At 39.0% G+C, this 12,553-nt stretch overlaps 1 protein-coding gene across 1 annotated transcript in view; it reads left to right on the top strand.

The window, feature by feature from the left end:
• The window catches only part of CSMD1 (CUB and Sushi multiple domains 1), a 1,790,960-nt gene that overhangs the window by 1,205,880 nt on the left and 572,527 nt on the right, over window positions 1-12,553 (top strand). The window contains exon 7 of the mRNA XM_082374695.1: window positions 1,821-1,898. Within this exon, the coding sequence (XP_082230821.1) occupies window positions 1,821-1,898 (78 nt within the window). The remainder of the gene's footprint in view (window positions 1-1,820; window positions 1,899-12,553) is intronic.

Genomic DNA, 12,553 nt, shown 5'->3' with positions numbered 1-12,553 from the left:
AAAGTAAATCCTAAGAGTTCTCATCACAAGAAAGAAATTTTGTTCTTTTTCTTTTATTTTGTATCAATATGAGATGATGCATGTTTACTGAACATATTGTGGTAATTATTTCATTATACATGTAAGTCAAATCATTGTGCCGTACACCTTGAACTTACGCAGTGCTGTATGTGCATTATATCTCAATAAAATTGGAAAGAAAAAAAGCAATAATATTGAAAAAAAATTATAACCCAGTGTGAAGGCAGTCAGGCCTGAAGAATTCTCTTCTGCCCAGGAAAGTGTCAGCTTTGTGTTCTATTCTGGTCTTCAGCTGATTAGATAAGGCCCACCCCCATGGAGGGAGGGCAATCTGCCCTACTCAGTCTGTGGATTTAAAACTTAATCTCGGGGCTTCCCTGGTGGCGCAGTGGTTGAGAATCTGCCTGCTAAGGCAGGGGACACAGGTTCGAGCCCTCGTCTGGGAAGATCCCACATGCCGCGGAGCAACTGGGCCCGTGAGCCACAACTACTGGGCCTGCGCATCTGGAGCCTGTGCCCCGCAACGGGAGGGGCCGCGATGGTGAGAGGCCCGCGCACCGCGATGAAGAGCGGCCCCCGCACCGCGATGAAGAGTGGCCCCCGCTTGTCGCAACTAGAGAAAGCCCTCGCGTGAAAAAAAACTAAGAGACCCAACACAGCCATAAATAAATGAATAAATTAATTAATTAAAAAAAAAAAACTGCTCTGTATGTATATTTAAAAAAAAAAAAAACAAAAAAAAAAACTTAATCTCATCCAAAAACCACCTTCACAGAAGCACCCAGGAAAACATTTGACAAGATATCTAGGCACTTTGGACCCCAGTCAAGTAGACATAAAAAGTAACCATCACACTCCTTTTGCAGATAAATTAACAGGCTCTGAGTTAAGTAACTTACACAGGCCACATAGCTACCAAGTTGTGAGCAAAGATTTGAGCCCAGGTCTTCACGCTACTCTAGGTCCATATATGTAAATCATATGTAAATATGTAAATCAGAAATCTTAAAATATTTAATTTTAATAAAGATATAATTTTAATATTCAAAACAGAAAATTTTAAATTAAAATATTATTATCTATTTTCTTCCCACAAATGACTTCCCACTTTTTTTCCCCAGAAATGACCACAAAAGTGGAACTTCTTAAAATATTTAATGCAGAACCTAGTAAAGTCAAGAAACTTAAAGCCTGAGAACTATGACTTTAGAAACCAATGTCGCACATTTTTTATATTGCTTGGTTACGAGGGTCTGTAAGTACTGGTGTTCTTAGCATTTAATCACCCACACTTAGAACATTTCCTTCTACTAGCTTCCCATTGATGGATATTTGTTAAACTTTGAGTGATTAAATGACTAGATGAGTGAATGAATGAATAAATTTCATTTTTCTTCAAAATTTTTCATGTATGTAGCAAATTTAGAAAACTCTAGTCACTGCATGTAAGTTGAGAGAGCAGTCTGCTGGGTCATTTGGCAAAATGATAATGATTTGTAGAATTTGCCATCGCTGGTAGTAAGCAGCTTTGGGTGTAGATGGTAATCTTACTACATACTATTTTTAGCTTCTGACACTGCTATCATAAGATATGATCTTGCTGGTTGATAGACTTGCATTAATTATTCACAGGCTCTTGTACTTCATTTGCTTTGCATCATTCACCCCTTAGAATATGTCTCATATTCCAGGGGTTGGTAAGAAAGCAGTTATGACTGGAAATGCTGTGAAGATAGAACGCAATTTTATGATATCTCTCTGAGTCGTACCTAATAGTGGTTTTATTTTGTTTCTTCCAGTGAAAAAGGCGATTGAATTGAAGTCAAGAGGAGTCAAGATGCTTCCCAGCAAGGACAGTAGCCATAAAAACTCCGTCTGTAAGTCCTCTTTCTTTCTGTATGAGGATTGATATGTCCATTAGAGGGAGCGGTTCCGGAGAGGTAATTCTATAAACTGCCTTTCCCACTTCATCTCGTTCTGCTTTCCTACCTTCAAAGTATTTGCTGGGAGAGAGAATCTACACTGGGTATTCATTTTATCTCCTAAATGCATCTCAAACCCGTCTTTGCTCTCTACCCTCATCAGTCACTGAGATTGGACCTTCCAGATTTCTCTGTTAAACAGCTGTTCCACTCTCAGGTGTTTTGATCCCAGTTTCTCTTTCCATTCTAGTATATACCACACATACCAGATTGATCTTCGGGGCACAGGAGTCTTGTCTTGTCACTCTCCTTCCTTAACACCCTTCACCATAATTTAGCCAAAAGGACCAATAGACTGTGTCATGTGTGCCTTTGCTAGAAGTGTCCTCGCTGCCTTCCTTGCATGCAGAAGCCCAGGTGGTCTTAGAGCCTCACCAGTGGAACCCTTTCCTGACTTCTCCAGGCACAGTTAGCTGTTTCCTCCTATTCCCCGAGTCCTGTGTTCTTAACCTCTGCATTTTGTCACAGTTTTCACTATGGGTTTGCCTGTCCTGCTCACTGCAGATTAGAAGGCTCCATTGAGATTCTCAAGTGGGTTTATTTCCAGGGTGGTTCTTTCCCCTGCATCATGTTCTTTTTAAAATTTTCAGCCTCTTGGGGTACCTTTTCTATTCATTCCTGGTGACCTCTTCTTGTGGTGTTCCCGCTGACCTGCTCTCTTGGTGAAGAATCCCAGTGGTTGGGATCTGTGTATTTTATTTGGTTTGCCACTACTAGCAGTTGGTACAGGCAGGACGCTTGAGGTCATTTGGAGCACCCTCAGTTCAACCAACTCTACTTTTATCTGCGTGATATATTGGGCTTGTGTGTGAGGTTTTATCCATGACAAATATCACATTAAAACTAAAAAGCAAATACAAACAACAATAATAATCATTTAAAAATCACATTGTAGATTGACCTACCTCTGCTTTCTTAATATCCCTATCTTATGGCTTCCTAGTGATTGCCTGTGTAACGATAGTCCATCGACTCTGTGTAATGACCCTGTCCTCTGGCACTTGGGGAGGACAGAGAGGTAAACCCAGACCCCTAGGATGTAGGCTTCAGACACAGGTGTGTCTTAGACATTTTGAGATAATATAGACTGGGTGATTTAAATTTATTTCTCATAGTTCAGGAGGCTGGGAAGTCCAAGATCAAGGTGCTGGTCGACTCGGTGTCTGATGAGGACTCACTTCCTAACACAGACAGCAGTCTGTCTTCTCATTGTGTCTTCATAAGGTGGAGAGAGGGAGAGATCACCTTTTCGGTATCTTATAAGGGCACTCATCCCATTCATGAGGTCTCTACCCTCATGACCTATCACCTCCCAAAGGACCCACCTCCACATACCATCACCTTGGAGGTCCGGGCTTCAAGATATGAATTTTGGGGACACACACAGTCTATTCAAGGGGGATGCTCCAGTCTCTGACTGCAATTCAGGCCCTTAGGTCTCACACATATACACAAATCAACCTGTAAATGCACTTCCTGTTTTCATTGTACTTCTTGTTGGATAATCATGGGCAGTATTGTTCAAATTAAACTGGACTTATAAATAGTGAAGGACAAAACTACTGGAGGACAGAAAGAAAGGAGGTCATTCTTTTAAAATAAAGTTTTAATATTTTGTTCTCGTTAGTTTGGAATGTTCAATAGAGTGGGGGATGTGGTATGTATAGTTATTTTGAAATTTATATTTTATGGATAAAAACCTTGCAGAAATGATCCACAGTAACATAGGTGAACCCTTACCTCAAATCAATATAAGGTCTGATAGCAGTCAAGTAGACATCAAATTTATCTGCTAGTGTAACATTCAGGCAGAAGTTTTTTTTATAAAAAGAATATGTGTGGGTCCTTATCTGAACACAAATTGACAAATGAGTCATAACTCATTGGTGTTAGAAAGTGTTCTGTCCTTTCTCCCAACAGTATTAAACTATTTTTTTGTTAGACTTGAAAATTAATCATTAGAGGAAATGAGGAATGCCTTCTAAGATCAGCAGTGTAATAAATGGTAAAATGTTATTTGTGCAGAAGATGTGGCTGAGGAAACTAAATTAAGTGCTTCATAGAGAAAAGGACATAGGCTTTGAAGCTAGAGAGACAAGGATTCAATAGTTGTAAAAGTATGTATCGTATTCAAGTCCAAGTTTCATCATTTATAAAAGTAAAATGGTAATGATTCTTTTTGAGTAGATGAAGCAAGGTATTTGTAAATTGCTTGTTCCAGTATACAGCATATAGTGGGCATTCCACCAGCCATACCCGTTACGAACTTTCTATACACAAACAGGAGACATAAAGACTGTATTCACAGTAGGTCAACCAAGGATCTAAACAGCCGGGATTTACTTGCTGGAGGAGGAGGTAAGATCCAGAGCATTGACTTGTTTTCTAAGATCTTAGGAAATAGTTTGGTTCCTCATAGGAGGTGAGCCCAGAACACAGGCCCCTGAAGCCTCATCCGGGACACAGCCTTCACCTAGGAAGTGGTGAACCCCTTACCGTTTTGATGGGGTGTGAGAGGGAACATGAAGGTGATGCATATATTTTATACATGTGGTGACACTTGCTGCGGATGTGTCAGTTACTGACACTATTATTAAATCATTTATACACAGATTAGCTAATTTATTTACATTCAGTATTTATATTAAATGTGGTGCCTTTGGTATTGGCCTCGTTATCTTTCATGCCATTCAATAAACTGTAGTTTCTGTATTTCTGGTTTACCCTGAGAGCTGGGTTTCTCTTGGAGACCACAGCCTCTGCTGTTCTCGAGGTTAAATTCAAGCATACAGGCCTCTCTGGCACAGGGTGCGTAACTGCCCTGAGCCTCAGTTCCTCCACCTGAGGGTTTGGAAAAGGATATAACAAAATACTCAAAAAATGCCTAGTGTAGGGTCTGACAGCCTCTGTTAGCTATCATCCCACCTCACTTGTGTGGATCTCTATTTTGGTAGTTTTCATTGTATATAGACGTTTTTAATTTATGAGTCTTCTTCTTGAGATGCCTCACAGAGTAAGAAATTTGACAGCAAAGGCTGTGTAATTATCCCTTTACCCCCTAATCTAAGACTGTGTCTGCTACCAAGCACCAGTGAGGAGCTTATTTAATTACAACCTGACAGGAATGGATGACGGTAACAACTGTCCTCTTTTTTAAAAAATTTTTTATTTTATATTGGCGTATAGTTGACTAGCAATGTTGTGTTAGTTTCGGGTGTGCAACAAAGTGACTAAGTTATATATATACATGTATCTATTGTTTTTCAAATTCTTTTCCCATTTAGGTTATTACAGAGTATTGAGCAGAGTTCCCTGTGATATACAGTAGGTCCTGGTTGTTTATTTTAAATATAGTAGTGTGTATGTGTCAATCCCAAACTCTCAATCTATCCCTCCCCGTCTCTGTTTACAATAGCCAAGACATGGAGGAAACCTAAATGTCCATTGACAGGTGAATGAATAAAGAAGATGTGGTACATATATATACAATGGAATATTACTCAGCTGTTAAAAAGAATGAAATAATGCCATTTGCAGCAGCATGGATGGGCCTGGAGATTATCATACTACGTGAAGTAAGCCAGACAGAGAAAGACAAATATCATATGATATCACTTATATGTGGAAACTAAAAAAAAAATAGCTGTCCTCTTGTGGTTGTGAGTTGTGTTCTGCCAGTAAGAAGCCCCAGCAGACGATTGGAGGGAAGCATGATTGTGAGGTCCGGGTATTTATCACTCTTGCAAAATCCCCTCAAGCTGGCTGTGCTCGAAGGTGCAGAGGCCAAAGGTCACAGCTCCTTTCAAAGGGGTTGACCCTACAGTGGTCTTTCCCTCTGGCTTTCAGGGCTCATTTTCTCCCCTGTTGCTTCCAGCCCAGTGGGTGATAAGAGCTTGACTGTTACCTTGTTCCAAGTGTCTACACTACCCCTGGTGGCATCTCTAGGTGTATTCAGATACAAGCAGCCCCTTTGTAAGGAATACTGGTGTACATTACTCTCCTCGAGGGTGGCAGTTATTTCCTGTTGGGACCCTGTTTAAGATGATGGAAAGCGGTCAAGATTTTGGTGAACCACTGAGGGCAAACTCTACCCAAAGATCCAGATGGTTAAAAACAAAGCACTAGACCAGGCAAGGAGCCATGCCTTCCTGCAATTTCAGACAAAGCTTGGTTAACTCCTCCTGACAGTCCCCTGAGCATCAGGAGGGAATCTAGGAAGTGCTGGGAAAAGAGCTGGAGGCCCTGGACAGGGGGAGGAAAGGATTTCACAGACCACCAGAAGGAACTTCTAGTTTAGTGATGGAAGACTGCTAGGATCACAGCAGTTAGGTCATTCCAGTGCTGAATTGAGGGAATATGTATTGTGTGTTATAACGGGGAAAGGAAGGATTTTGTGACTAGTACATGAAAAAAGTTTATACCAATATACAGTAGCTGGTACATAGATTAAAAAACAAGCTCTTCATTGTTCTATTTGAAGGATAGGTGGTGCCTGTATCACACGGTCCCGGATTCCAGCCTATTCTCAGCATGTCTCCCCATTTTCTCCCTAGATCTGCTTTGGTTTATACGTTTGGTCCACAATGAGCCGCTTGAAAGCTGAGTTCTCTGGGAAGTGCTTCTTGTCTGACACCCACACTGAGTTACACACCTCCTCATCCTCTGATAGCCCAGGCTAGCCAGCACTTAGCAAGTATTTACTGATTAAATAAATGAAGGAAGGAAAAATATCCATATTGTGGAGCAAAAGCCCTACAGATTTTCTCTTTTACTCCTCTCAGTGGGATCTGATGAATCCTTTGTGAATTTTACCCTGGAATCACTAAGTCAATCAGTTCCTCCATCCTGCCCTGATTTCATGTTACCAGTTAACCCTTAGCAATTCACTTTAGTCCTTAACATGCATCAACTTAACCACATAGGGTGGAGTGATGTGAAAGGCTGTGGAGATATTTCAACTCAGCTATACAGTGAGGGTGATTTCCGACATTAATTCTTAGAATGAAATGACTTACGAGTTGGGTTTTTTCATCAGTCTCATTCATTACTGATTGATGATGTTTTCAGGAAAACCCAAAGATAATTAAGGTATTAATTCTGCATAATGCTCTAAATTTCTCATTATTTAAAGCTTTAAAGGATTGAAGCATAATTGGATAACATGCAGCAGGAAGGGCACCTGGAATAAATTCAGTCGACACCCCCCCATCTTCCTTGCATCACTGAGTGATGGAAGGCTTCTCGTTATTCTGGGATTGGAACCTCTCGATAACATAGGATTGTTAAATTGCCATCCTTTTTAAATGGTGGTAACTGTGGATGACTTTCTTCCTCTTCTCCTTGACATTCTCCTCCACAGAATACAATGTTAGCAACCTAAGTGTGAGAGTCAGGAAGGTAGGTAATCCATTACTGCCCTTCTAACTCCAAAATATAAAAATCTGTAGGGAGAAGGGCAAGCAAAAACCTTGGTTGTTATTTTCCGCCTAGAGATTGTTCTCCCCATGTAAAATTAAAGACCAATGGCTTTACAAATTCAATATTGATTTGTTGTAACTCACTCAGATAAATTGATGGCACAGTGGTGTATTGAGCATTTGCAGTTACAACAGTTTATACCCAAGCAGGATAGGACATTGGGTTCAGAGTCATTATTTAATGTAAAGCCAAGTTAAACATTGTGGAAAAATGGAAAAGTATAATGCATTGTCTTATAAACCCTTGGGAAAAAACAACAACAGACCATTATGAAATAAATGACCCTAAAATTCTTCTACTTTTGACTATAAACCATTTATTTCATTGCCTTTTTTTCCATGGGCAATTTTTTCCTACCTTTAAAAAATACGTGAAGCAAAACAGAATGATATTTATTCAAAGTTGTCAAATAGCCCTGTTAATGACAAGCAATCGATCAAATATTGTCTTTTATAATAACAATAGTTCCATTTTTCTCTGGTTTTTCTTTTGTCTTGGACATAATTATTTGGAAGGGCACATTTTAAAACTTTTGTAGTTCCACTTTTTGGACAACAGTGCAAAATGATGCCTTAACGACTTTAAAGAGTTAAAGATGCAATCCTAATGATATAATGTTTGATTTATCTTTTTAACATGGTGTGACTCATTAATCCACTTTCTAAAATATACCATAATAAGTGACTTTCACATCTTTGCTGGGTCATACTGTATTATCCACTTGTCACTAAAATTGCTGCGTTCATAGTCGTCGTTTTCTTATGTTTGAGATAACTTAAGAGCAAATGGAATATACTAGTATGTAATATTCTCTTTTTACTTACATTCCAGTGTGCTAAGAGGGGAAAAAAAAAGTTAATCTTATGTCTCGCATAACTTCTTCCCTTCCTGTCAGCCAAAAATGGGCTCAGCCCAGGAGAAGTCTCTCCTTTCAATCCTTTCTCCATAAACAGGGATTAGTGGAAGTTAAGGAAAAGGAAAAAAGAAACCCTTAATCTTTATTAATAGGGGCAAAATGAGAGATAAAGAAAAGGCAAGCCATCCCAATAATTTTCATCATTTGGAAAGTAGTTTCAGTGTGATCCACTCCCAGAGCGGAAAGAGGCATGTCTGATTAATGACCCAAGACTTCTCTCTAGATTTCCAGACTGTTATATCCACCTGCCCACCCAAGATTTTCATGCCCACGTGTGATAGGCATCTCTTTCCCGTCTCAGAAAAAGGCCATTGCTTTTCCTGTTAGGGACCTAGAGCCTGGCACCACCCCTGCCCCCAGACACCAGCCAGCCTCCTGCCTCCCAGCATGTGTCAAAAGCCGACCACTTCTCTTTACCTCCAAACCACCAATGTCCTTAGGTGTATTACTACATCAACCTCACCCCGTCTCCCTGTCTCTGCCTGTTTCCCTGCAGTCGAGATCTCCATACCTCATCCAGAGGGATCAGGAGGGAATATCCGTGGAATCACATCATTCTTCCACTCAAAACACTTCAGCGCCATCGCATCACAGCCAAAATGAACCCACATTCCTTACAGAGACCTACAGGACCTCCTTACCTCCCCACCCCATCCCCTCTCCCTCTGGCCCTTGTCCACTGGCTTTGGGGCTGTTTCTTAAGGATCTCAGACACACTCCCACCCCAGTCTTTTCTCCTCTGTTTCCTGTCTGAAATGGTCTCCCCACTCATCCCTCCCTCCCTTCAGATCATTTCTCAAAAATTACCTTCTCCGTAGGCTCTCACTGGTCACCCTAGCTAACTTTCACACACCTTGCCCATACATCACTTTACCCCCTCTTGTTACCTGTTCTGCTTTTCTCTGTATCACTTTATCATAGTGTATCTTGTATATCATGCTTATTTTTGTATGTATGTGTGCATATTAGTGTGTGCATTTATATGAATGTGTGGGGGTGTGTATGGGAAACATTATGTGTAATATAGTGTACATAAGGTGTGCATTCTATATTATGTGATGTATGGTGTATACAATATAATGTATAACATAATACATATTATATGTCATATAATGTGTAATAATCCTATATTAAGTGTGTGTGTGTGTGTGTGTGTGTGTGTGTGTATATATATATATATATATATATATATATATATATATATATTCTTATTTACTTCCTGTCTCTTCCACTCCCCCCACTAGAATACAGTCTCTTTGAAGGTAGATATTTTTGTCTGCCCTCTTCATTGATATCTACCAAGGACTCAGCAGAGTCTCAGGCACACAGCAGTTGCTCAATAAACATTTGTCCATTGAACGACTGAGTTTCCTAGTTATGTGGTGGCCTGAAGAAGTGTGACAAAGTGATGTCATACTCTTCTTCAGTTAGGTCTTTGTATTTCACATCTTAATCATGCATTCACCAGTCACACACTGAGGAAAGACAAATAGCTGTCATGGAGATGTTCAAAATGTGTTCCTTCCCTAGAGGAAATTACAGTCTACTGGTATTTCAAGTTATGTAAATATTTATCAGATGAGTGCTGTAATAAAGATAGCAACCCTTATTGAGCATTGAGTAAAAATAGAAATTTATTAGCTTTCGAAATAGTAGTAGATCAACCCATAAAAAAGTCAGAATCCACAGGGAAGATGTAAAGCAATATTAAATTAGGTCCTTTGCAAGCCAAGACACCGTGCTTTCTATATTACACCTCGTCAATGACTGAATTCCTTGAACCTCTAATTTATAGACATGTGCTTGGCAGTGGTTAAGAGAAAATCATGCTTATTATCAAAATTATATGTAGTATATGAACAAGGCACAAATAATTAAATAGCTGGTCGATTACAATAAAGTACTATAGTCTTAGAATCATTATGCCCACTGCATGGAAGGAAACGTTAAAACCATGAGAAATTAATCTTTTTCAAATTTCTGTCACAAGGTGATGGCATTTGGCAATAAAATCTCATTGTCAATCTAGATTCTGTGCTCTAGTAGGTCAGAAAATATTCTACAATACACTAATTTTCCTCTCTTCCACTGCTGGATGAGTCCATTTGTTACTGAATTGATGACTAGGGCATGCTGGCTTTTAGAAAGGGCATTTGAAGAACTGCAATGAAAGCCAGCCCTGCAGTTCTCCAAGTGCTACTCCAGATTTGGTGCTTGAAGAGGGCTGTGGACATGCGGGAGATGGGATGAGGGAAGGAGAATGGAGGGAGGCTATTAAGAAACCTGAGTGACTCCATTAATAAGGTTTCTAAGACAAGCTATCCAGGGAACAGAAGTTATGCCACGTCCCTTCCCTTAATCTAATCAGCCGTCGATGATGCTTTGTGTGGTTTCCACCTCTGAAACTTTATTCCAGAAATAATTTCCAACTGGCATTTTCATCACACCATACTTTCCTAGGTAACTGGATATATTGTGGTTTAATGAATCCCCACTTGAATAATCTTCAAAAATTAACAGGATTTGCTTTACCCAGTTACAAAAAAAAAACAACAACACACACATTTTGTTTCATGTTAATATTGTTATAGTCACTAAGGTTGTTATTAAATTGCTGGAAATGCCACCCATCATCAGGTTTTGTTTTTAGAGGACTTTATTGCTCTATTATTAATGGGTGATTTATTTGAATGGTAGTAGACTAGAGTGATTTGTAAAACTGCTGCAGGAAAAGGCGTGTCTGCTATTCTCTGTGCTGAATTTCTGGCATTAAGTGCTCTAGATCTTGCTTTAGAGCAGACTTTGACAGTGGAAAAAATATAGCCCCATTAACCTCTAACAGTTGTATCAAGGTTTAATAAAACACAAGGGATAATTGCCCCAATCTGCTTTGTTCCATCATAAAATGTAGCAATATGAAATTTTGCAATTTTTAAAGATCCTTGTTTTCTTAACAAAGATCCATTCCCATCTAGCATGAATATAGTAGATTGTACAAATTGCTTCATAAATCAGGTAAGTAAATTATGCTTGCAGTTTCTAAATAGGCCTTTGTCACTGCAGGAGCTAAAATATCTTTTAAAATGCTATGGAAAATCTTGCTGGGAAGGGAACTGTTGTCTAGATACATTGGGAAGAATGGCATCACTGGTAACTAGAAGCAAGGCTAGGTGGTGCATCAATGATTTATCATGCCATTTACATATATAATTTCTTAAGTAACTAGAAAAAAAAGGATTATTAAAATATGTGAAACAAGATATAGCTTGATTGGATTATAGATGGTTCAATTGTAACCCTAGTAGGAAGTAAAATCCTTTTTAAATGGGTTCGGCATACAGTTATAGAGCATAATCGATTAACTAAAGGGACAAACTCACTTTGCAAAATGACTGGAGAATGCATTCTTTTATTACAAACAGTGAACAGAAAACAACCTACAGATTATGGTAGACTTGAAAGAACAGTGTACATCAGCATTTCCATCACTTATTTTTTAGAAGCCCAACATATCACATACATTAGTATCAAATTTTATAAAATAACTTAATCTTCCCATATAATTGGGTGAAAACTCTGAAACTAGAGAATTGTGGGACTATTGGTGTTTGTGTGTTGGTACAGGTACATAATTCCAGTAGTAGTTAGAAGAGGGACTTGCTATTTCGTTGTAATTTAATTATCTTATATGGTCAAATGTTTGCTAGTGAGTAACTTCAATCAGAAGCTCTAAGGATTAAGCTAATTAATCATGGTAGCTCCTTTATGAATTAAATTAAAGCCCTCCATTCTATACACAAGGAAGCTAAGTCGGCCAGTTAAATTAATTAGTCCTGATATAAAGATAGATATAGGAGAGTCGGGAGTTAAAAATCAAGGAGTACTCAGAACATCAAGGGGAATTCAGAAAAGATACACATCTCATAAGCCTCATCGTTTTATTTAAAACGCATTTTTAAAGGTGTAAGGAGAACACTGAAAATATTTTCAGATTAAGTCCTTTCATTGGAGTGCTTATAGAATCACAGAATTATAAAATTGAACTTGACTTTCAGCTTTCAGGGAGAAATCAGTTTGCCCAGATGGATAAAGCTGCCTCACTGAAGGAGAAATTCAGAGATAAATGAACTGATGTTGATCAAATAGTGATAATGCT

Source organism: Balaenoptera borealis, assembly GCF_965194805.1.
Source record: "Balaenoptera borealis genome assembly, chromosome: 21".
In the NCBI taxonomy this organism is placed as follows: Eukaryota; Metazoa; Chordata; class Mammalia; order Artiodactyla; family Balaenopteridae; genus Balaenoptera; species Balaenoptera borealis.
The sequence above is the reverse complement of the archived record's forward strand: the minus strand, read 5'-3'. Positions and strand labels throughout refer to the sequence as shown.